Source organism: Myxocyprinus asiaticus, chromosome 10 (assembly GCF_019703515.2).
Source record: "Myxocyprinus asiaticus isolate MX2 ecotype Aquarium Trade chromosome 10, UBuf_Myxa_2, whole genome shotgun sequence".
Taxonomy (NCBI): Eukaryota; Metazoa; Chordata; class Actinopteri; order Cypriniformes; family Catostomidae; genus Myxocyprinus; species Myxocyprinus asiaticus.
In genome coordinates, this window is record NC_059353.1 from 32,277,676 (window position 1) to 32,304,457 (window position 26,782).

The following is a 26,782-nucleotide window of genomic DNA, read 5'->3' on the forward strand; positions in this document are numbered from 1 at the left end:
ATCCCAGCCGATGTCTGTGTATGTATAGGCTACTCTGTATGTATACATCTCAACGGAAGGATCGCTCTAGTTCTTTTAAAAGCTCGATAATAAGATTCAGTTGCAAAGCTGTGTAGCTGCAAACATTGCTCAGATGACATGGTACATTTTTCAAAACATATTACAGAGCGAAGTGCTTAGATTTCAGGTGTCACAAGGCTTTAAGAACCAGAAAAATACATGTTTTTTTTTTTTTTCCATTGTTAGCACGCAACTGAATTGTGTGTATTACAAACTATTATTGAACACCTTAGTAATTAGCCTACTGTATGCTTGTATGTTTGGGGTTGAAATCTCATGTTTATTTAATTCGAGACAGATTAGTTTAAGGAAAGCCTGAGAATTGAATGACTGAACACAGAACTCCACCCCACGAGTTCACAACGAACTAGGACCTCCATCACACCTCTGAGGTCCTTTTGAGACCCCCAGTGCTTTTAGGCAAAAACACCAACAGTATGTAATGCATATGGATGAGGTTCTGTGTTTTTGCTATTGGCTTACACTTACTGTATCTGTAGCCTGTTTATTTTATTTATTTATGTATAATATGGTAATACACGTGTGTTGCCATAAGGGCTGGGGAACCAATATAATATCATGCCCCAATAACACAGAGTGTTTTCTCATTTAGATTAATATCACCAGAGAAACACAAGCACAGACGAGGAATGAAAAAAAAAGAGAGGAAAAACTCAAGAGGGCCATCTGCTGTTTGTCGCTGCAATTAAATATTCAGTCTTTTTTCCCCTGCTGGTAGTGGTTATCTACCTCTTCTGCCCAAATAACTGGCACTGAAGCTCTGACATTGCATTTCCAAACCTGTCACTACTTGAGCAGAATATGTAGTGAAAATACACTGAAACATGCAATTAGATCTAATTAAATATAGACTAATTTCACAAACTTCATGTTGTATGAAAATTAAAAAACTTACATTTTAAGCATACATGTACAAATCACATAAGAACAGGATACCAGATAGCTAAAATACTGCAAGCTTATTAACTGCATTATTGCTGGTGAAGGAGCCACTGCAGTTTGCCCAGCCACCAGCAGCGGACACTGTCAGCTTAACTATGACTCCATTCATGATGGCACACACACAGAGATAACTGGGTAACACTGCATACCTTTCATGAATCATTCTGTAACAAACGATAAATGCAAATGTGTGCACATTTGTACTTTATGGACATTCAAATGTGAATATAATTAAAAATATATTGCTCAAGTCATGCCATTTCGTATTTGAATATACATTAACAAATGAAAGAAGCATAATATGATGCAATAATTTTTAGTATTGACTTATTAAAGTTATGTAAGCTATTAAAACTACTAATAATTATTAATTGGTAAACAAAAGGAATCATTGCAAAAGGTGTAGCTGTCTGTGAGAGACTAAATAGATGCATTACAGTCCCCGGTAACATGATTTTGTGGACAGAAAAAGAACAAGAGGTTACTCAAGTGACTGATAAATAAGACAGTAATCAACTAGCCCACAGAACAAACTACAAAAAAAGTAGCAGCCTAAAGTATATGTGCACTTTGAGTCTTAGTACAGAAATGAACATAGAATTGGACCTTTTCCTCTTCAATTATATCTTGGCAGGCATCTGTATGCAAAAACTAGACATAATTACTCAAAACAAGAGGAATCATTCATATGGTAAATGGACTACACTGCAAAAGCCCATGGCAAGACAGACCTAACATGGAGGATGCATTTAAATTCACCAGTCTACTCAGAATGAACTAGCACAGACAAATGATTAATAGAATTTTAAAAACACACACACAATTGCATTGTCATGGATACGAGAATGACCACATACCTCCATGCTTTTTCCTTCTGAATGTATAAGACTCCATAGCAAACCCATTGCACATTTAACAGAGGTAACAGCGCATTTCCCTGCCTGACTGTCAATGACACAGCCCCATTTATAGGGTCTATACTCACAGATAACATTATTAGTAAGATCTGACTGACTGTCCCAAACAATTGTTGTTCAGCAGGATAAGACAATCGCCTCTGAGGTTTCAGAGGAAAATTCTTATGGAAGAATGGAAGAATTCCACTCTCTATAAACTTTTAACAATTATGAGCTGAAATAAAATATTTTCATAAAAAATCTTAACCATACTGTAAGATGACTGGAACTTCTGTTTCATACAAATTTGCAGAGCCCTGACGCAGCCCACATATAAAATTAAGAGAAAGAGGGTGGATAAGATTGCCAGTGAACAAAAACTACAAATTTACCAAAGCCTAGTGAAAACAGCAGAACAAAATCTTACTTCAAGAAATGTCACCAACATGATCACACAGGAAGTCGGCATGTTGTTTCCGCAACTTCCAGTACCCTAGGATTGGCCCCAATATGCCGACTCACTGACAAGCGACATTCAGGTGTTTACCTTACCTTGTGGAGCGACCAGAAGCACATTGCATCAGCAGCATTAAAGACTCATGTTCGGAACCCGCACAGAAACCAAGAAGTAATTGCATAAGGTTTAGGTTTGGGTGTTGGGTTGGGGGGGTTCAGTTTATAAAATATGCATTCCCCTTCGCTGTATTACAGCCTGTACAGCTGAAAAAAAAAAAACTCGCTTCACAACTCGTTTTGGCGCCCCTCTGTGGATATTACACTCTGAAAATGGAGCTCACATGTGCCCATATGCCCAACAACACTTAACATTTACCATTAGGGGCAGTGTTTCGAATTTTGGTAAGCATACAGCGATTTTAGCTAAAGAAAAGTCAACATACTGTTTCCAATTTTACTGTGTGATCAGCCTGATGTCACAGCAGACACAGACACCAAACAACAAAATGGAAAAAAGCCCAGTTGATGGTTTGGAAGGCTTTAGGGCTGTCTGGTTTTTATTAGCTGTTGTGGTGACAGCAGTTATAAATTGGAGATAACTTCACACACATTGAGAGGTTGAAGGGAGAAACAGGAGATTTATTGCTTTATTTGTTTAAATCAAATTGTTTCACACTATTGCAGAGGAAGAAGAAGCTAAATTTAATTAAGTAGATCGTAATGATTTTTGGTTTAGTGTTAGAGTTGACATTGAAGTTTAATCTGCTTTCTGAAATGTCAACGGTCCATTCTGAGAAGCTGAAGACACAGAGGCTCTTTAAAGAAGCTGAATATGGTCAAAAATAGCTGCAGTGTTTTGCAGAGAAATCTACTGTAATGACTTAAGCTAATAAAGCAGCCTAGATATTGGAGTTACACATCACAGAATGAAAATGAGAAATGAGTGTTCCGCTTAATTGGCAAAGAAATGTCTCTCTCCCATGGAGAGGGAATTATCGGATGAGATATCAAAAGCGAGACATAACTGAAGAGAAACATGAAACTCCTATGCTTTCATTTTTCAGAAGAATATATATATATATATATATATATATATATATATATATATATATATATATATATATATATATTTTTTTTTTGTTTGTTTTTTTTTTTTTTTTTTCTGAAATGGCTAAAAAATAAATCTATAAAAAGCCAGTCTGAGTCACATAAACAACATTGTAAAAGTGTTATTGTTTATCTGGTGATATTGAATTGTTTCAGCATCAAAGAAGATGGATTTTGTGTAATATTGCACATCTAAATCACTAGGATGGTGTCATTTAATTACAGGTCCACATTACTTCAAAAAAAGCACTAATAAATAGTGCTGGGTATCAATACATATTTCCTGAATTTGATTTGGAATCAGAAGCTCTCTGTTCGATTCTGATTTTTATATGACTTGATTCGATTCTAATTCATTTGGGTATATTCAGAGACTATTTAGCAGAGACAGGCCACTTCTATTCAAATGAATGGGAGAAATTGGAAAGCCCAATGGTCAACAGATGTAGAAATTGAAGTAGAAGAGCCAATCCCCTTTTAGATAAAGACATCACCTGTCAATCAACTCGAGAATGCGCATGCGCATTAGCTAGACAAGCCGGGAAAATTGCATTTTTTAGCGTAATCTGAGGTAAAGCAGCACAATTTATGATACCAGTGTTGTCAAATTTTACTGCTGATTTACTGCTGTTCTTTGATCGTAATCTTGACCAACTGTTTTGGAGATTTTGGTCTGTTCCTATTCAAGCAGATAGGAGCTGCACTTGTATGCCACTTGTTTACATAGAAAAATAGCTGCCTGGGAGCGTTCCAAAGATGGCCGCCAAGTGGACTGATAATTTTGCTTCCATCCACGTCCAATTTGACTTCGTAAATCTATTACTTGGCACATTATTTTATTGGACTGGCAAAAAATTACGTCATTTTCACACAAAATGTTATTAAAAATCCCAAATAACTGCATTTATTTCCAAAATGATAACTAGAAACCACTTGTTTTGTAAACATTCAACAATGTAGCCAGTTCACACTGCGCAGCATGCAGTAAACAGTAAGTTAGTATTTTGTTCCAAGCATGGCTCATGACTGCATTTCAAACACCACCATATACCAGATTCTCTCACTTTAAGTCTGAGAAAAAAAGCAAATCAGAAAGTCATTAGCATTGCATTCATGTGCATTTGTTGAAAACAGTGTTATCTAGTATACAAATGAACCTAATGACAAGTCTCCTAATCAGAGAAAAAGCCAAAGTGAGATGAGCACCTATGTTAAATCCAATTGTAGATTAATGAGACAAGAACAAGAGGATCCAGCGAATCAATACAATCCTGTTTGCGCTTGAGGGTCTTGCCATTAAGCCTGACATTTAAATATCAACAACAGATCTCATTACAGAGGTGATAATGGCAAATGTATCCTGATATAATATAATGAGCTAGATCACTTCCCTGAAACAAGAAAACAACCTTTCAATCTTCTTTCAGTCTTAGGTGTATTGTCCTGAGTACCAAAGTAAACTCACTGACCAGAAATGTGAGAAAAACATGAGAGTGATAAAAGGTTTCATACCATTACATTTTTGGTACTGGAAATTTCATTATTTTTTTAGTCACCATTGCCATGTGTTACTTAATTTACTCAGGAGAGAATTGCTCATTGCTAACCTCTGTACAGTGATAGCTGGTTGAGCATAGCTCTAAATGATGGAGAAGAGCACAATGTATCACACACCATTAATTTCACCAGGGGGATGGGAAATACTGGGATGCACCCCAAAGAGATGAATATACTGTAGACTGAAAGACAGAGCTGCTCCACTAAAAATGCTGTTTGCATCGTTGCCTCTCCTTTGATCCCGTATTAAGTATGCAACATTGTGAGCAGCAGAGCAAAAAGATGCTCATCCAAGAAACCCTGGGCAGAGACTGTGAATTTAAATAAGTTGACTCCCTTCCTGAACAGCCCTCTTTTTTTCAGGTCTGTGCAATAGAGGAGGGAACGACTCTGCTAAAGTAATCTCTCTGTGGAAACCCAAGGGACCTCCAAGTACACACAAAGTGTAAAGCCGTGTGAAACCTCTGGAATGATAATTATGTTCATGTCAGTTCAGTTCAATCTTAAGCACCAGTATAAAGAAGAAGACCTTTATGCTAGCAAATATGTGCTAATTTCAATTTTAGGTAATAAAGTTTAACATCAAGACCCAGTCCCCATTCACTGCATGCTTCTTCTTTGCTCAACTGAAGTCGCCGTTAGCTGACAATATCATTTTTGTGTTGAATCACTCTTTTCTCATCATGTTCGCTGAACACCAAATGCTATCATCTCAACAGGAGCCCAAGGGTAAAATGTAGCCTACTTACCGTCTGTAATGCCATGTGAGCTGTTTGTACATTAGGACAGACTCTCAGAGAGAGTGAAAGAAAGTGTGAATACCCTGAAGGAGAAGAAAAAGTTGGCACACAGGGTATCGGCCCTCCACTATAACGTGCTCAGTGTATATGCTCCCACACACCACATGCTGTGGTCCAGTTCTTCTGCTGGCTGAAACCAAATAGCATCAAATCAGAACATACCCACCCAAAATCTTAGCAAAGACCTGCAGGACTCCCACACATACCATGGCAAATGTGATCTGGAAAAAGTGGGAAATTACGAGTGCAATTGAATAGGCATGGATACTGGAGGAAGATCGATGCACAGTCACAACACACAGGGTCATACTGTGCCTAACAATTCTGGGCCTCATGACTGTATACTGACTGATATGTCTTTTGTGATTATAAAAAAAAATAAATAAAAAAAAAGACAAGAACACAGTCTGGTAGATGGTGGACATGCTCTGATTAATTGTGTGGTGGCCTGAATGTGTTGGCGGCCCAAGTTTGACCAGAGTCATTTTGCGATCTCACCAACATAACAATATTACAAAATTGCATAGACTATTCCCTTCTTTTTTTAAATGGGCCAATCCATAAACGTTAAAATGCATTTCAAAAGTATAACTACAATACGTAAACAATATGCATGCTAACATGATTTTAGTGTGATAGAATCGCTTTTTACAAATGTATTACCATGATGACATAATGCTATAAACACTAAAACCTTAAAACGACCATGAAAATCAGAATCAGAATGAGCTTTATTGCCAAGTACCCTTACACATACAAGGAATTTGTCTTGGTGACAGAAGCTTCCAGTGCACAAACAATGCAACAACAAGACAGAGATAATAATAAAAAATAGAATAAAAATAAAAAGTGAATAGAAAATATAAGTATATATAAAAATACACAATAAGACTATATATATATATATATATATATATATATATATATATATATATATATATATATATATATATATATATATATATACATATGTACAAAAACAAATACAAATCTGTTATATACAGATGCGAGGGAATGTATGGCAGAAGGGGGTAGGGTATGTTGGCCTCTGCCAGAAGGCAACGGTTCAAAAAGATAGTGGGCTGGGTGAGTGGGGTCCAGAGTGATTTTTCCAGCCTTTTTCCTCACTCTGGAAGTGTACAGTTCTTGAAGGGAGGGCAGGGGGCAACCAATAATCTGTCCTTTGTAGTCTTCTGATTTCCGATTTCATAGCTGAACCAAACCAGACAGTTATTGAAGTTCAGAGGACAGACTCAATGACTGCTGAGTAGAACTGCATCAGCAGTGCCTGTGGCAGGTTGAACTTCCTCAGCTGGTGAAGGAAGTACAACCTCTGCTGGGCCTTTTTCACAATGGAGTCAATGTGAGTGAGGAGATGTAGTTCATCTGCTTTTTTAGGAAGAAAGTGGAGATTTGCTTTTTTTTAAGGAGGGATGAGTCGAATGCTTTCAATTGAGCTTAAAGGAATGGTTCACCTAAGAATGAAAATTATCTCATCGTTTACTCATCCTCATGCCATCCCAGATGTGTATGACTTTCTTTCTTCTGCTGAATTCAAACTAAGTTTTAGGAGAATATTTCAGCTCTGTAGGTCCTCACAATGCAAGTATCAAATGGGTATCAAACTTTGAAGCTCCACAATTACACAAAGGCAGCATTTAAGTTATCCATAAAATTTCAAGTGGTTAATCCATGTCATGTAAATCGGAACAATATTTAAGTCTTTTTTTTTTTTTTACTATAAATGTCCACTTTCACATTCTTCTTCTACTGGGCAGGGAGGAGAATTTATGTTAAAAAGGACTTAAATATTGATCTGTTTCTCACCCATGCCTATCATATTACTTCTGAAGATATAGATTTAACCACTAGAGTCATATGGATTACTTTTATGCTGTCTTTTTGTGCTTTTTGGACTTTCAACATTTTTGGTACCCATTTAAGTGCGTTGTGAGGACCTACAGAGCTTTGATATTCTCTTAAAAATCTTTGTTTCTGTTCAGCAGAAGACAGAAAGTCATACGCATCTGTGATGACATGAGGGTGAGTATATGATGAGATAATTTTCATTTTTGGGTGAACTATCCCTTTAACTTGTACTGAACACTTGATATTTATTTTTATTTTTGTTGTTGTTGTTGTTGTTGTGTTATTTGATTAGGTCCTTTATTTCAGTTATTCAGTGTTATTTATTTTCATCTTTCATATCTGTTCTACATTGCTCTCATTTTTATGGCTAATCATTTCACAAGCAACTAGCATCATTGCTAGAATACACATCATTGCCTCTACAATTCATGAGATGAGTGGGATTTCTATTTGGTACTTCCATTGAATGCTAATACCAAGCAAGCTGCTTAGACTAATGCTCATCTCTAATCTACACTGATCTGAACCTTTTTTCTCTGGACTGCTTGATTCAGCAGATACATGGAAAATCCCTGTTGGTAAACTTTCAAAAGGGCAGGGGGATTTTTTTGCACTCGCCTTAGTTCGGTTCATGCCTGATGGAGTTTTACCCCATAGTTTTCTTTAAAGGATTTGCTCTCTTGGTTGAAAATCAATGTCAAACAAATTGAATACATACAACATTCACTTATTGTAGTGATTTCCATTTGATAAGTCTGTATCAGCTATTTTGAAACACAAAGTACAGTAGTTGATTTGATATTCCTGATTGGTTGTTAGAAAGGTTTATGAATCTCTAATGATGAAACAGACTGGATCAACCTTTAACTGGCCTTAATCCATTTGGCAATTATTCCCTATTTCTATGCAGAGAAGCATACACACACACACATCAGATCTGGAATACGTTTGGTTCACCTGAGACCTGCTTAAAAATTCATATAGCCTTAAATTCAATTGCTGGGTTGTAATTTAATACCCAAGTCAAACTCATTAAAAATTAGCACAACTACAGATCAATAGAAGCTGTACCTTTATTGCAGACTTAAATATCACTTCCTATGAAATCTGATCTGGAGAGCCAAACAGTGAGAAATTCTAATATACAATACAACAGGCATCTGAAAAATGGGATAGACACAGCATTCTGCAATCTAAACACAAACAGTGATTCAAACAAATGCTCACTGATCCAGCCTAACCAAGACAAAAACAGCAATAAGTTACATACTTCATATGTCACATGTGGATATAAAACACACTGTTTCCCAAAACTTATGCAATAAACCATGATCGTATCCAAGTCTCTGTTTATCTTGACCCAAACCAAATAGGGATGTTCGATGCATTTCCCTGCAGAGTGCAGTGGAATCTTGAGTCCTGCAAAGCCTTGAAAATCTGCTGACCAGCTGCTAAATGCTGAGGGAAGTTCAGCTGCTAAGAACGCAGAGACAAAGACCAGGGCTGGTCCACGCTTATCATCCAGGAAAAGAGATTAGCTGTGTCTAGTGTTTGGCCTGCAGCAGGTAGAGATGCGCATAATACCATTAGTGTTCTATAGCACAGGTGTGAACTAAGATTGTTGTGCCCATACACTTCCTCGTACATTCACACAACACAACCAATGCCTATTAGTCAACACTTCCACAATTAGTATCTCTAGCAATGTGTGTGATAAACTCGCCCACACCACTCAACACACTGGTTGTTTAGACAGTGTGAGTAGTACCACAGCAAACACAGAACAGTCATTATATGCTTATGATGAATACTCTCTGACATATTTACAGCTAATAGATTTTTCTCTTGAAGGAAAACACACATTTAAATGTCATTCATAGTGCAACACTGAATATCTGAAGTAGCTCGGGATCTAGAGTTGTAGTGACTCAGTGAGGTTAACTGGAGCGAATTTTAAGAGCAAAGCAGAGAGGACACGCTTTCCTATTCCACAATCCCCAGAGAGAAAATTTATGCAGAGCTCTAGGATGCAACATATTTTAGGGCTTGTTTTTATCACTCATGGCTATTATAGAAAATTGAGAAATTTTCTGTTACAACATTTCAATTACAAATAAATTTCTAAACTGTAAAAAATGTAACTTCCATTTTGTTAGGCAAACTCTATTTTAAAAGCTGATTGAACTATCAAATGTAGAAAAAGTTGAGATTACTTAAAAATTCAATAAGTTAAACTTTTATGCCTTTCAGTGTGATCAACTTAAGTATCAAGTTTCAAAGCTTGGATCGAGGGCTGACTTTCAATGGATCACAGCGAATGAGCTGCTCTGCTACGCACGACACCCTGACCCAGAATCAGGTTGTCTACAAGTCATTAAGCACCAGGGTAGGGTTGCACCAGCTGTGCGTAAGTTCTCACGTAAGTTAGGATGTAAAGTTCACACTAAGGGCTTAGTAACTACTAGTTAGTTTGAAACAAAGTCAGTGCTTAATTTGGTTGCACCACCTGTTCTTAAGGCAAGACTTAACTAGTAGGTCATAAGCTCTCCGTAAAGTAATGCGTAGTCGCATAATATGACGTTTACCTGTATTGATCCAATAAACAGCCTTCATATTTGTGCTTCTCAGCTAAGCACACGCACCAAATATCTGAACCTAAAATTTTAAACAGCAAAAACATACAATGTCAAGTTTTGTCTTGAAGGTAGAACTTGCAGGATTTTGAGCATGCTCAGCCTGATCACTGAGGAAGCCAATTGTGGCAGAATAATTCCATCTGATTATCATTGCTACTAGTGTGCAATCACTGCTAGTTTGGCTTGATACTTTGACAAGGAATATTTTCTTACTTAATGTAATTTATTTATGTTATGTAAATATTGATTAGTGACTGTGACGAGGAGGAGGGCCAGGTCGGGCTAATCAGCTGAGGAGAGGGATAAAGCCGAGCCGGATGCGGTAATTCGAGAGAGAGAGACACACATGGCAGCCAAGGCATTTCTAGGCTGGTGCTTACTGGCTCAAATAAAAGTCCACCATCTCTGTTATCTTTTAATTAACTGTCAAGCATAAAAAAAAGTCTGATTGCTTAGAACTGTAGCACACCTCTCCTAAAAATCTGCACAGTTAGAGGTATCATGAATTGAACAGGCTAAAAAAAAAAATTAAATAGCACCAAGACTTCTGAAGTCACACATTAACTTTGGAATGACACAAGTGTAAATTTTTGATGACAGAATCATGACAAAAAATTTGTAGGTTTTGGGTGAACTCTTCCTTTAAGTGCACTGTAACCCTAAAGTTGTCATTACTGAAAATATTAAGTTGTCTTAATTAAGTATTACATGAAATGTCAGGTTTTGGGCTCATAACTCAAATATTTAAGTTCATTGAACTTATTTATATAAAAACAAAATCCTTAGACCTAAGATTTTAAGTGTTAATAACTCAAATTGAGAAAGAACGCATAGAACAAAATGCAATGAAAGTGAAGGTTTCCAAAGGGATGTGAGAGCTGACACAGGACCAATTCATGAGCAATTGTCTGAAAGGAGAATAACACAAATTACAGTATATAAAGGGTTTATGTGATTAGGGAGCTTAATTACTTGCTAACAATAATTTACAGTTTGTTCCGTCTATTCTGTCCTGAATTAGTGCAACAGCACCTCAGTTGTTAGCCATTGTGTCATTAAAAAAAAAAAAAAAAGCATACATTTGTTCAAATCTATCAATTTCATAACCAAATTTCATCAAATTAAATTGAGTAATCTTTAAGAAAACAAAAAATATTTTAAGCTTTATTAATTTAATTTAGTGAAAATTGCATGAAATTGAAATGTGTAAATAGGCTTTAAAAAAATATATATTTTAGTGTAGAAAATTTCTGAAAAATCATAATTTATTTAGCCCATTATGGACATAATGAATAAGCAGCAATACACTTACAAACATTTGTAGATAGTAATATTGAAAATGTACAATGTTATAAGGAATATTTGGTTGAAAAGTCCTTGATGGGGAATGGGTTGTAGCAAAAAATAAAAAAATAAAAAATTACATTTTAATTGCACAAAACAATTTATCATATTCCTATATGCCGTGTAAGTTATGGTGGTCAAACATTTTGTCAGAAATGTTTGGTGGTGGTGGTGGTGGTGATTAATGTTTGTTTTATGCTATACTGTTATAAAACCACAAGAGGGAGGTCAAGAGCACAGCAGAGACCGGTTCAGTGAAATCAGTGAGAAATCACAGCCTCAAACTGCAAAATGTGGCTAAACAATTCCTGATGACAGCCATTACCTTTTATGTCAAAATGTTATGACTCTTGCAGCCTTTCAGTTGAATCATATCTATAAAATGCATGTGACAGTAATCACCAAAACATCATGAACACAATCTTTCGGCTCTTGATGCAGACTTCGTGGAAAGGTTTCCGAAGTCAGAGTAGTCTGACAACTTATCAACATGTGTTCTTTATGCAGTTTAAGAGTTTGTGAGTTTTGGGTATTGTTCTAACAAATGTTTTTGGAATACTGTGCTATTTGTCTGAAAATGGGGATACTGGTGTAGTAATAAGGGAGAATGTGGAGTTAGATACAAAAAAAAAAAAAAAAAGAACCTGTCAGGACTTTATGTATATTCTTAAGAAAGCAAAGATGCCCTCAAGTGGTCAGAGGTGGCTACTTCAAGATTTAAGCATGAAGGAAAATCACTGCAGAGGCTGCAAACAGCAAACTCACTGATTTAATCATAGCAAATAAAACACTGCAATGATCTTTCAAAGACTGCTGAAAAGACCAGCTTAGAAAAGCGTGATTTTCCATACTGGTCCAAGCTGGTTAATGCTGGTTTGCAATGACCACGGAAGAAAGTCATATGGGTTTAAACAACATGAGGGTGAGTACTTGATGACAGAATTTCATTTTGGGGTGAACTATCCCTTTAAGAAGTCTGGTAGGGATAGCGGCATACCATGCTGAGGATGCATCATGCATCAGAAACACAACATATAGTGGTGAGCACCAATGCTGGTCTTTTCAGCAGGGTTTAGAAACATTAGAAACATCTGGTACATTCTAAGCCATTAGGTAACTGCACTGTGTTTAGTCTGACATAACTGTGTGGTGAAACACAGATTGATCTATTGTCCTTTCCCGACCCTGCTATGAAATCATTAGCAAAAAGTTTTTCATTGCATGTCACTAGGGAGTGAATTATGTGATTTCCAAAAGTTACGTAATGCAGGCTTACTCTGTAGGTGCACACTGCTCTGAACCCCACAGCATGAATTACAGCCCCAGGCTGAATACGACTGATTAGAATGTGTGTGACTAGATTTATGTTTGTCCTTTTCTATGTATTCTATGAAAAACAAGCAGCTTAGATTCTTTTTTTTTTTTTTTTTTTTTTTTTTGCAAAACATCTGCTTTTGTCTTCCAGTGGATTCAAACAACATGAAGGTGAGTAAATGATGACATGGTGAAAAACAAAGAGGGTTTTGGATGAACTCTCCCTTTAAGCCGCAGTTTGCATTCCAGCATTTTCATGAATTCTGCAATTTAATGAAATCCGAGATGTTTATGACTTTCATCTGCAGAACACAAATTAAGATTTTTAGAAGAATATCTCAGCTCTGTAGGTCCATACAATGCAAGTGTATTGTGGTCAGAACTTTGAAGGTCCAAAAAGCAGATAAAGGCAGCATAAAAGTAATGCATTTGACTCCAGCGGTTAAATACGTATTTTTAGAAGCGGTATGATAGGTGTGGGTGAGAAACAGATCAATATTTAAGTCCTTTTTTTATTATACATTTTCTTCCCTGCCCAGTAGATGACAATATGCACAAAGAATGCAAATCTGCAAAAACAAAAGAAAAGTGAAAGTGAAAGTAGAGATTTATATTTAAAAAAGGACTTAAATACTGATCTGTTTCTCACCCGCACCTATCATATCGCTTCTGAAGATATGGATTTAACCAATGGAGTCATATAGATTAATTTTATGCTACATTTATATGCTTTTTGGACCTTCAAAGTTCTGGCCACCATTCACTTGCATTGTATGGATTTACAGAGCAGCGATGTTTTTTCTAAAAATTGTTTCTAAATGTTTGTGTTCAGCAGAAGAAAGAAAGTCATATGCATCTGGGATGGCATGAGGGTGAGTAAATATTGTGAGAATTTTCATTTTTGGGTGAACTATCCCTTTAAGCTCACCCTTGTAGGTGTGGAAGGAAAACAAGCAACAAACAAATAAGCATACCAAAGACAAATAATACAAAAGGTTGCTTTATTAATGTTAAATCGGTCTATGATGATCCAAATGAACTTTGTCTACTTCAGTATGTGCTTTGACAGCCCAGTGCACTCCTGCTCTGATTAATAAACACAAACACACTCATAATGATGATGAGCCACAATCAATTCACACAAATGAGAGCTAAGTCAAATGATTGTGCAAACAGTCCAACTGTTCAACCAATTATGGTTCCAGTATATGAAATATAACAAAATAGAGAAATAACACCACAATGCTAAGGGACCGTGGGTTGTTGCCAGGCCATTGCTAGGTGGTTGCCAAGGGCTTAGATTTGTCTTGAACATTTGGGGGGTTGCAGCATGAAGCACTTACATGTTTCCATTGATCATAGTAAAAATATTGGGGGGGATGTATTTGCTTGTTTTGATTAATGGGGGGGGGGGTGTGCTGGAATCGCTAAGGTGTTCTGGGTGTTTCTAGGTGGTTGCTTACTGGCACATATCAAAAGACTCTCTATGATAATCTGGATGTTCATTTATCCACTGATATAACTCGGGTCACTGCTTCAGTTCAAGCCTACAAGATTTTTTCATCCATTTGTCATCCACCAAAAAGCCAAAACTTTTAGAAAGGTAATATCGCAAATCTCCCCAACAAACCACACAATTTGATCTTTTTATACATTTTCATAGCACAAACAATGAGGTACAATTTTAATAATAGGTCGTGGAGACCATTACTGCATCATACAAACGAATGTTAGCGAAGCTTCCGGAGTCCACTACTACATTTAATCAGAGAAGTTCTCTGGGATATTTAGTGAAAAATCAGAGATTTGTAATGGTTTTTGTTGTTGTTATTGTTGTTGTTTGTATTGGTTTTGTAATTTTGTGTATTTTCCTGTTAGTGGTTATTTGAAAAACCCATATTGATCGAATATTAGAGTGACACAGACCCCTCAATGTCTATGGTGGTTACAGCCTTGATCAATTGCAAAAGCACCCCAGCACAAGCACACGTACAAGATTTTAAAATCTTTTCATCTGGAAAGCATCACAATCTAATTAGCATCTGCTAAACATCTTAAAAAGATCAGATTTACAAACATTCTAAATCATAAACGTCTCAAAGACATCTGCTGAATGTCTTATTGACATATGAGACATACTTATTAGCATACATCTTATAGACGTATAGCAGTTGAGCAAACAACTTGAAAATATGCCTTTCAGATATAAACACACACATCAAATAGACGTCCAGGTGATGTACATGTGCTATCAGGGACCACAAATAAATGTTAGTAATGTTAATTGAAAATGAACAACCAGCTCAAAAATTTGGAATAGCCATCATTTAGAAATGTAAGTATATCTTAATGTTGAATGAGCCTCACAGTCCATGTGAATTTTTGTGTATGAGGTAACAGAGTGAGGTAATGAGGCACACTGCACTGTTAAAAGTTTTGATTATTTAGTCAATGAGCATTACGGCAAATTAAAACATTTCTCTCCTTCCTATCTGAAACAAGAGAGACAGTGAAGACTGAAACAAAAAATCCTGACTGTGATGATCTATGGTTCTCTTTTCTGAAGAGCTACAAGACACAGGGGTAATTTAATGACAACAGCGGACATCTTAAAGGTTCGATTTAGAGATGGAAGACATCTTTCAGGATGGAGAAAGAGTGATAATGGAGCATGACAGGAAACATCCATTTCACAGGAGGCAGAGAGAAAGAGAAAGAGAGAGAGAAAGAGAGAGAGACAGTGAGAGAAACAAAGAAAGACAAATGCAGCAGTGCTCATGTTGTCTACTCCAGAAGGTATGTGACCTTTTAGCACTAGCTATTTATAGCCCCAAGCCAGAGGAGGGGAAAAGCCAGGAGTTTTCCTCTCTTTCTTTCCCCTCTTTCTTTGCACAGGTCTCTTTGACGTGGTCAATGCCAGTGAAAGCAAGGCTTATTGACAGGCTTAAATGAGATTGCATTCACTCATATGTCTTGGATAAGGCTTAAATGAGATTGCATTCACTCATATGTCTTGGATAATGATCCGTTGGTACTCTTCTTTAGCCAATGCTACATGGTGCCCATCAGGCCATGATTTAGAGCACTAGCCCATCAGATCACATCATGTGCTTTACAGAGGACATCTCTTTCACAAATCTTTTTTTTAAAAATGGTCTACAAATCACTAGATGCCTTTTTATATGCTTAAGGCACTATTACAGGGATGGCAAGACAATGTTTATCACAGAAAATAAAAAGTGGGATGATGACGGTATTTTTAAGGGGTCATTCTCACCGAACGCATCCTTGCGCACAAAAATCTAGATGCAATGCTAAAAACGCAGGTGTCTCGAGACGCATTTTTAACAGTTGAGGTTCTTTATAACTTAACACGGCATCTTAAAAACGTGACAGTCCAAAACAACAATGGTCAACAACATAGCACAATGGTCAAAGACATCAGTTTAGCGCATGTTTACATAGAAAAACAATTACAAAACAGCGCAGATGGATGCAAAAACGTGTTTGGTGTGAATGGCCCCTAATAGTTGTGTATGGTAAGGCAGGCATCAATATTACTATACGGATATGCATGATGCGTCAAATCGTAGGGTTTATTGTGAAGAGGTGTGCAATTACTTTTCTAAGCAATTGGACTTAAACATTTTGCCTGGTGGACAATAAAATGGATGTCATAGAAACATGGGGGTGGGCTCTTTGACTTGGGCCAGTAAGCAACCACCCAAAACACCCTAGCAATCACCTAACAAGGCCCTGGAAACCACCCAGAACACTCTAGCAGTTGCATTGCAACACACTAAAAACAACTCAAAACACCTTAGCAACCACATAGAAATTGAAGCACCACTATGATTGAAGTATTGCAAATTAATTGCAAAATTTTGCAAAATTAGCTACAAAAATAAAGGGCATCTTGTTGAGCACTTGCTTCTATTTCACACATGACAATAAAAGACTGAGCACAAGCTGGTCCTGAATAAATAATTTAATCAATTACAATAATGACAATTGTGCATGTGCACACTTTCCAATTTAAATGTATCCACGTGGCTCGAGTGTTTTGACTATGTTCACCAAAATTCGTTCAGATCCATTTAATGATTCGTTCAGTGACCATTTCTGGTGATGCCAGAAGGTGGTGACAAATGAGTGTCTTGTGTGAAATGAGTTAGTCACTGAATCAACAATCAAAATACAATTTTAATCCTTTAACATTTGTATGTCTACAGACCTACAAAGAGACTTTAGAGGTTTTAAGCATTATAAGAACAAAGCAAATCTATCATTTCCCTACAATTTGTGAGCTACTGAGCATGACTTTTATCAAAAGACAGCAATAACAGTCTTATCATAAGAGTTTCAATAACGTCCGTATGTTTTCATGTATAAAATAACTGAGTCTACAAATCTATTGACTTCAGTAAAAGGTTCTAAGAACACAGCAGATCTATCTTTTTTCCTACAGTTTGTCGACTGCACACCAACATAGAGGTAAAAAACAGGAGATGATATTAAAAAAGCTTTACATTTTTAACACACAGATCAAGTAATCTGCTCAAATTGGCCAAAACAACCGATCAAACTATTACCTCACATACATAACATAAAAAGCATAACTTAATGAAGACTCCACTTACAATGTGTGCTTAAAAGAAGGATTGTCCTTTGTTTTTGTTTTCTGCAGTGCATTTCACGTAATGCTGCCAATCAAGAACGATATGCCGATAAATAACTCTCGTTTGTGTGTTCCTCATCTCTAGATTATTAATTTAGATCAACATCAATGCCGATAAAAACATGGATAAATGAGCATTGTTGAAAGCAACTTTGTAGAAATGAATGGAGCCACGTTTATTAAACTGTCTGACTGACAGCCTATTACGTAAGGTTTGTTTTGGCTCATGAAACTCACCTGTGATTGGCTGGATGGTCACTCAATCAGCCCAAAGTAACAATACACAAAGAATACTGTATACAAATCCACCATTTGGACTCGATATGGGTTTAGCTTGAAAAAGTGCGGGGGACCAACAGCTGCTACGCCCTTGGTGTGGTGGTTTTGGTTTAGGAGAGCTAAATGGAAAGGAGGGGTTTGGCTGAAAGCAGCTCTCCTGTCTACAGCAGGTCTGGAGAGAGACAGATGGCAACAGATCTGGGATTCCCCAATTTACTGATTCTCAACATGTTTTCTCTGCCCTACTCTTCTCCGCCCACTCTCTCTCTCTCTCTCTTTCTCTCTCTCTCCCCTTTCTTTCTCTCACTCATCTTGTAGATGATAAAAGTGAAAGCCTTCATGCAGTGGGAGACCACCGTTGTTAGGTAACAGCAGGGATGGGAGGGAGGCTCCCTTAAAGGGACAGTTCCCTACAAAATGAAAATGCTGGCATCGTTTACTCACCCACAAGTTGTTATAAATCAATATGACTTTCTTTCTTCTGTGTAACATAAAAATAAAAGTTAAGTACAATGTTAGTCTCAGTCAACATTCACTTTCACTGCATCTTTTTCTAACAACCTGGTCTCATAGAATCACATTAATGTACCTTCATATTTGCAAAATTACTTTAACAAGGCTCGTTGTACATATCGCAGCAGTTTCCTGGCAAAATGAGCTCTAGAGACTCTGCAACAACAATGACTTTTATTCACTTTCACACAAATTACGAATAAAACGGCAGATTATCAGTTAATAAACACAATTTTTTTGCCTTGTTCCTTACACAATGCTATCTTATGACATCTAAACACTTTTACTTTAATCAACAGGTGAGACAAAAGTGTAACAGAAGCACCACCAAAATGACGTGGTTGCTTCAGCAATTGTGTTTTTCACCTCAAATTTGCTTTTATGACACTATCAGGGTAGGAAGGTTGATTGTGTCTATTTAAAACATTATAGAGCTTAAACCTTAAAAAAAAACTCATCTTGTTGGTGCCCTACGCAGATTGTGTACTCTGCCTACAGGAAGCAGTGGCCCTGTGTGTAATGAACCAAGTAATGCCATTTTGCAAAAATGGCACCACAGTCACACATTTTTCATGACATCAGGCTGTTTTTTTATACAGTGGGAGTGAATGGTGACCTGAAGCCAACACCTTATTCAAAAAGGCAAGAATAATGTCTTCTTTTTTGGGCATTTGGGCATATCACTCCAAGGCAACCTCCACAGATGCATTCATCCTACATCAACATACTCAAACACACGTACACACACACATAGTACACACAAACAATCTTCACACACAAACGGCAACCTCCAATGAGGCATCTGCACTCAAGATGCCTGCAAGCCCTCACTCTCACTCACTGTTTACCAGTAATGCATCAGTAAAGGTCAAACACTATAAACTTCATACTGCTATTCCTAGAACCCTGCTTTTCATGACAATCTCTGTCTACCATGTCTGCAATGAGTTTCTAAGGGGTCAACCAAAAATACTAACACAGTCAATTTAACCTTTCCTCATGCAGAAAGCTGCCAAGCAGAGCTGGAGTAGAAGAGAAGGTGTAAATGAATGTGTTAATCTGTGTGTGTGTGTGTGTGTGTGTGTGTGTGTGTGTGTGTGGTTTACAAGGAAATTTTTAGGTTACAAACTGGTAATTACAAGGGTATTATGCTATAAATGTGGTTTATGAGGACATTTCTAGTGTCCAAATAATTCAAATTGCTTAAATAACATACTAAATGGTTTTCTTTGTTATTTGTTTTTTTTTTTTTTATGTAAAAATGCAGAAAGATTTTTGTGAGGGTTAGGTTTAGGGTTAGAGTATAGAATCTATAGTTTGTACAGTATAAAAATTATTATGTCTATGAAGAGTCCTCATAAGGATAGCCGCACCAACATGTGTGTGTGTGTGTGTGTGTGTGTGTGTGTGTGTGTATGTGTGTGTGTGTGTGTGTGTGTGTGTGTGTGTGTGTGTGTGTATTTGTGTGTGTTGTGTGTGCTTGGAGGGAGATCTCTCTGATGGGCTTCAGACAGTTTGTAGCAGCAGCAAAAACTTCCCCTGCAAGTTTTGATTCATAAAACATTAATCTTGTCATAGGTGAATCACTTGGGCCTAGGCAATATGGCTCCTGTATGAGGCCCCTTTAAACCTCAATACCACTTAAAGTGCCATCATATAAAACTGCTTGTCCTGTGGGCTTGATTTCCATTGAAAAAATGTCCAGGTTCAGACCCTTCGGGAGGATCTAGCTGCAAAATATATTTCTGCTATCATTACTCAATCAGGACACATCGCAACCAACCCGCTATCAGATGATTAAATACCCTGAAAAATCTTGCAATTTTGTAGTAAATCAAAGAAAATGAAATCAGGGAAGCCATCTGTCTGCCACCTTTTACTGTGGGCCTGTTTTAGGGTGTAGTATTATCACTGCACTGTACAAAAGCTTCCTGTCTCTATAGCTTTAGCATTCTGGCACAGTTTATAGAGCTAAATGAATGGCTGCATCAGATCCACTGATGGTTTCTGCCAATAAGGATCTAAAGAAGCCAGAGAGTGATATACAGTATGAGAGTGGAAGGATCAATGTGTGTGTGTGTGTGTGTGTGTGTTAAAGTGCACATCCAATTAAAGTAACTCAACAGTGATAGGTCTTACAAACTGAGAGCCTTTTCAAGATGGACAGCTCCTACCAAACGTTACATTTTAAAATGTCTGTTCTTATTCCTCAGAAATGGAGAAAGAACCAATTTGGCTTCTGCAAACTGGAGAACTAATTTTTTTATTTTTGTCCTTAGTCTCTTTTAAAATATGAAACTGAACTATACAGTCACAGAAACATTCCAGTTTCAAATTTTTCCTTGAGGTCCATTTATAATGTTAATGAATTTTAATTATTGGTATCTGCATCAAAACCAAAAATAAGTCAGTTTTTCAGGTACATTTTCCACCCTTTCTGACTCTTATGTGCCCTTCAAGTGCAGTCAGAAATATCATAATTAAGAGTTCCAAGCACATGAATGACTGAGCAAAGTTGTATTTATGAGTGGGAAAGTTGGAATTCTAGATAATACATGAGTTTCCAAGGTGGGACTTTGTAAGGGGCGTGTCTACATGAAAGATGATTGGAACCAATGATTTTGCAATGTTATTTTAACTTTAAAATACTTTATTAAAGTATTTTATTTCAAAAAGTATTAATTTGTTATATATGACAGTGAACTAATGACTCACCCTTCGCGGTATGTTTTAAGCAAATTAATTATTCATTTGTTAGAAGTTCGTATTTGGATCATAGGGTGGAAGTGGGATTCCACGGCGACTCCAAATCAGGAATGTCACCTTTTATTAACAAAAAATAAACACGTTCACTTAAAGCGCAACGGTGAAGCTTCAACTCAAACACACAAACAGCTTCTCAGCCAGGCTCTCTCTGCCTTTTGGTGGACTGGGCAATCTTTTATCTCCCCCAACTCTCACTGTGAACATGGAAATGGTAATTAGTCACAATTCATCTCAGGTGGATGTCCTTACCGTTCTCCCTCTCCCCAGATGGATGCTAGACCACGCCCTCACCTCCACACAGGTTTATCCACTTGTTTATTCACCAGTACAAAAAAAAAAAAAAAAAAAAAAAAGAGCTTTTGCCGTTGTTCATAATTTATTTCTTCAGTGGAACACAAAAGGGATGTTAAGCAGAATGTTAGGGACTGACAGCCTCAGTCACCATTCACTTTCATTGTATGGAAAAAAGAACAGTGTCAACATTCTACAAAACATATTCTCTTGTGTTCCATAGATTGTTTGGAACACCATGAGGGTGAGTAAATGATGAAAGAATTGTTTTCTGTCCTCTAATGAAAGACTTCTAAAGTATGGACTGTAAAAGTGAAATGAGAAACAGGTAGTTAGAACATGCACCAGCAAGTAAAAGTGTAAACTCCCATGCAGACAGTCTCATGGCAAATGATTTTTAGGAGAAGAAAGCAGTTATTGATCAATAGGTCCGATGCAGTTTACACCAAATTGCTAATCAAAGATTGCCTGCCCTAGCATGTCTGTGTGAGGTTCAACATCTGGTTTAGAGAATACACTGGTGTCAAAGATGGCACACCACAACACCAGCCTGATAATAACACCATGAGAAGGGGGGGTGGCATGGTGGCCCAACATCCTAATGCACTCTTCCAACTCCAGGATGATAATTAATGGGCTGGAACTGACGTAAGGGGAGGTGACCACTCTATGATAAAGCCACCCTTGTTATGAAACAAATCAGAGAGACAGATTGAGGGCTATCGCTAGCTTCATTTTCAGACAGCGATATGCGTTCCTCAAATCACCAATTACAGGCAACCTACTTTATTCTATAGAAACAGGAACTGAACCCCGGTGGTCTCAATAGAGTGCTTTGGGCTTCTGCTGGTTGAAGTTTAAATACTGAATATATTAACTTGAAGGCAGTTCACGTGAAGTCACTAGAGAGACGTGATGTTGAGCAATGACTCAGAAAGAGCTTTGAAGATAATTAAATTCCTGCAATTACTTTTGTTGAAAATTATATCCAATAAATGGAATCCATTAATAAACAAATAAACTACTAAGAATGTCTTTCTCCATCATGTACTGAAAAAAGTACAAAGACTCTCTACAGAATTTTTGTGTTACATGAATTTTATGTGAGGTATTAAAAAAACTAAAACATTTCAGCATCCTTAACTCTTTTGTCAGCTATTATGCATTTGTAATTTCTATGTACTGTATGTGTATGTGAGATGGGGAGTTACTTTTTCAAAAATTAACATTCATTCAATACACATTTGTCAATAATTAACGTGTGACTAGTGTTGAATGGCTCTGCCTCTGCATTTTCTCTGATATGTCTGCTCTATTTGCACAATCTATCAATGAGCACACACAATCATAGCAGTAACAGAATGCACTCAATACTTAATATGCAGTCTGTACAGGAAATCATTACTTTTACAGCATCATTAAAATAGCTATAACTTCATTTACAGTAGTACACTAACCCCCAACACCTACTTACAATGTAGCATTCACACTTTTTCTCTCTCACGCCATGCTGGCTCTATAGCCCTGGCACCATTCCAACCTTTTTGGATGTGAAAAATCTAAAACAATGTAAGGCCTCTGTCATGCTGTTAAAAGGGATGACTTGCTGTTACAGTATGTGGGCATGTGCCAGGATCTGCTTGCCCAGCCGTATTGAGCATAACATACCAGTTGCCCTCCTCCTCACCAACTAAGACCTAAGTCAAAAGCTACACCTTGGGGCAAGGTGGATGGAACAAGGTCAAACTAATTTTATAGTATGGTAAAGGTGGCCTATAAATGGTCAGACTGTTGGAAATTCAATCCCCAAATTTTTTAAAATTACATTACCATGTAGAAATGTATATTTTTCTAATCTTAGTGAATTAAATATCTGAGAAGTGAGAGACTTTCATTTCTCATTTTTTTTTTTTTTTTTTTACTTAATGGACATATAAAAAAAAGATCAGATTCTTTATAACAAATCAATGATATGTCTGACATCAGTACAAAACAGCTTCACATTATGTAACACCTAAGTTACAAACAAGGCATATATATGTTTTAGGCATGCCATAAAATATCAATATATCAATTATTGATCGGCATGTAATTTTATCAATATATTGTTGGGGCATCAATAAATTAACATTAGATGAGATTTAAATTAGAAGCCTGATTTGTGTGCTTTCCATATATATATGTATATATATTGCTGAATATATGAATTAATATAGAGTAAGTGCTGGTTTACCTGCTTAACATGGTCATGACATGAGATCTGTTTTCAGTTTTCAGTTTCAAGTATAATGCACAATAGAGCGTTTTTCGAAAGTCCCAGTGTTTGGTGGAGGAAAACGCTGTTACAGTGTGGATAAGAGGCATAAACTATGAAAATCAATGTATTTTCAAATGAAAACATATTAGTGTGGACATGGCCTAAGAGTTATGGTTATACATTTGAAACAGTGTGAATTTAAGTTGTGTTTCACCTGGAATATTCCTTTGAAACTGGGTGTGTGTGCTTGCTGGGGGTCACAAAGAAATACTATATGATTTGCCAGAAGGAGCTGTATCTGTGGCGATAGTTAAAGTCAATCCCGCAACCTAACCTATAACCGTCTGGCATCTGGACAGGGACGTTCATTAATCAAGTCAAACATTGCCTGCAAATGACTCACACTTTCCTCTGGAGCAGGGCAAAAAGTGCACAATGGAACAAAGTGTATGATATAAGGTATGATATAATCCCGGATGGCCTCAGCAGACGAGTTGAATTCAGAGAAGGAAGATGATTCATAAGTGCTTTCTCTGCACTGCTTCATTCATCGTAACTCATATTAAAATATAACAGAACTCAGCATCCATGAACAAATCAATACATCTCTGCATCCCAAGCAAAAGATGGGACGGATAGTGGGAGGTTAAGAGAGGGATGTCAGTAAAATAAATAAATAAATTAAGCTTTATTGAGCTTCTTCAATTATTCAACAACTCCTCTATTTAACCCCAGGGGCTCTTAAAAATACTGGAAGGAGATGAGGGAGTGTTAAGAGTGGTGTTTACTTCCAGGTGTCACCCCATCTGCTTAACAACAGCTCTCTCGGCAAGCTGCACCCTCGTGAGGCCGTCGTTAAAAGACATGCCTCTTTTATCCCAGCGTAGCTGATATATGGTGCTTGCGGGTGTATGTCCTTAGCTCTCTAGTTATATGTCACACTAGCTCAGCTAAAGAGCAAGTTATCCTGCAAAACACTGGCTATGCCACAGGGACTCATTCTGCGGGGTGGGGGTGGGGGGTGGGGGGATTGTCCACCTGATATATGGTGCCAGATGCTGATTTAGCGTGCTAGTGGGGCAGAGTTCTTAGGGGAAGGAGTGGGGAGTGAACAGGGCATTAAATCATAAGCTGAGCTCAGGGTTTCAGAGAGGCAGAGATGGAGAGAACTACAGTTAAGGTCTTGAAAAGCATTCAAGAGTGGGAGATAATGCAAGAGAGTGAAGTCACCTCGTTTAACCTTCTGGCAGGCTCATGGGACCATCAAGCCTCCACCTGTACCCGTAGCCTCTGAAGTGGGTGTGCAAACTGAGCTAGAAAGCATGTAGGCAGCAGGGTAAGTGTTGCTGTGGGTAGCACAGAGTAGTACAAAGCCCACTGACCTGCTAGAACCCACACTGAGCCATCCCATAATTCAGAACATACACAGAGGCACTCCCAACATGCACTTGTCACATCATCTCCTCTCTATCCAGGACAGTCTTCGTGGAGATTGGCTCCCAGTATTTTAGCTAACTAAACAGGGTCAAATTGATTGGCTTCAATCACAAGTTTTATTAATAATCAGTTCTCATACGATTAAGAAAAGTCGTGAATTATCAACCAGAGAATTTAAAGTTTAGAATGTTTTCTGAGCAATTAAAATGGTCTTGGGGTCTTTCAGGCCAGTAATACACTCACTAAGCACTTTATTAGGAAGACCTGTACACCTACATGGTCACGCGATTATCTAATCAGCCAGTCATGTGGCAGAAGTGCAATGCATAAAATCATACAGATAAGGGTCAGGAGCTTCAGTTAATGTTCACATCAACCATCAAAATGAGAAAAACATGTAATCTCAGTGATTTCGACCATGGCATGATTGTTGGTGCCAGAAGGGCTGGTTTCAGTATTACTGTTACTGCTGATCTCCTGGGATTTTCAAGCACAATAGTTTCTAGTTTACTCAGAATGGTACCAAAAACAAAGAAACATCCAGTGAGTGCCAGTTCTGTGGACAGAAATGTCTTGTTGATGAAAGAGGTCAATGGAGAACGGCCTAGGCTGCGTTTCCCAAAAGCATCGTAAGCTCAAGTTGATCGTAGAGGCCATTGGCGCCAATGGTTTCCACTATCTATTGTCGGGCTTTACTGGTTGTTTAGATCAGTGTTACTATCAGAAATAATTAATAATTATTTCTGTAGTTATTAATTAATATTTAAATTAATTTATTGGATCTAACTCATTAAAACCTCATATGGGACTCCAGTAAATGTAGTGTGCTATGTTTAGGAGAAAGTTTGGTTATTAGCAATAATTAATAATTATCAAAGATAGTTATTAATTATTAAAATCAATAGAACATTGATTAGAATCAGTGTTAGCTTTTTTAAATCCTTTAAATCAACACTTATCAAAGATAATCGTTAATTGTTAACATCGATGAAACATTAATTAAAATTAATACTAGCTTATTGATCATTCAAATTCAATCATCCAAGATAATTATCAATTATCAAAAATCAATAGAATATTAATAAGGATTAACATTGATGGGGCACCACCCTAGAATTAGGGACTAATAACCAAATAGTAAAACAGTCTCAATATTAGATTGTTTTCTTAGGAAAATCGACATCCGAAGAATATCGATTTTCGGGGAAAAAAACAATGAATGAAGGTTTGAATCCGAGCACTGACATCCCGTCAGCATGACATAGGCCTATGCAAAACAAACCAAAACACTTCTCTTTGTAATATAAACAAAGTTTATTTATGCGGTAATATCAATTAATAATTAATACAATGCAGTCAATAAACTTCCGACTTACAACTACAAACTAAACAGTGACGATTAGATATGGAAGTAAAAATAATCCTATAACACATAAGGTGTGTGTGTGACAGTGTGTGTGTGTGAGTGTCAGTGTGGTTAGTGAGAGAGAGAGAGAGAGAGATGATTAAGTGACAGCCCGAAAGCTGATTTCACGATAGCTGGAGAGAAAGCAGCCGTG

General features: G+C 37.2%; 1 protein-coding gene across 3 annotated transcripts in view; it reads right to left on the reverse strand.

The window, feature by feature from the left end:
- The window catches only part of LOC127447456 (fibroblast growth factor 14-like), a 189,049-nt gene that overhangs the window by 76,845 nt on the left and 85,422 nt on the right, over positions 1 to 26,782 (reverse strand). The window contains exon 1 of one of the 3 annotated variants that reach the window (XM_051709345.1): positions 17,643 to 17,723. The exons of the other annotated variants lie outside the window; for them this stretch is intronic. Within the exon in view, the coding sequence (XP_051565305.1) occupies positions 17,643 to 17,694 (52 nt within the window). The 5' untranslated portion in view covers positions 17,695 to 17,723. Of the gene's footprint in view, positions 1 to 17,642; positions 17,724 to 26,782 lie in introns of those variants that run through there. 3 annotated transcript variants of the gene reach the window in all.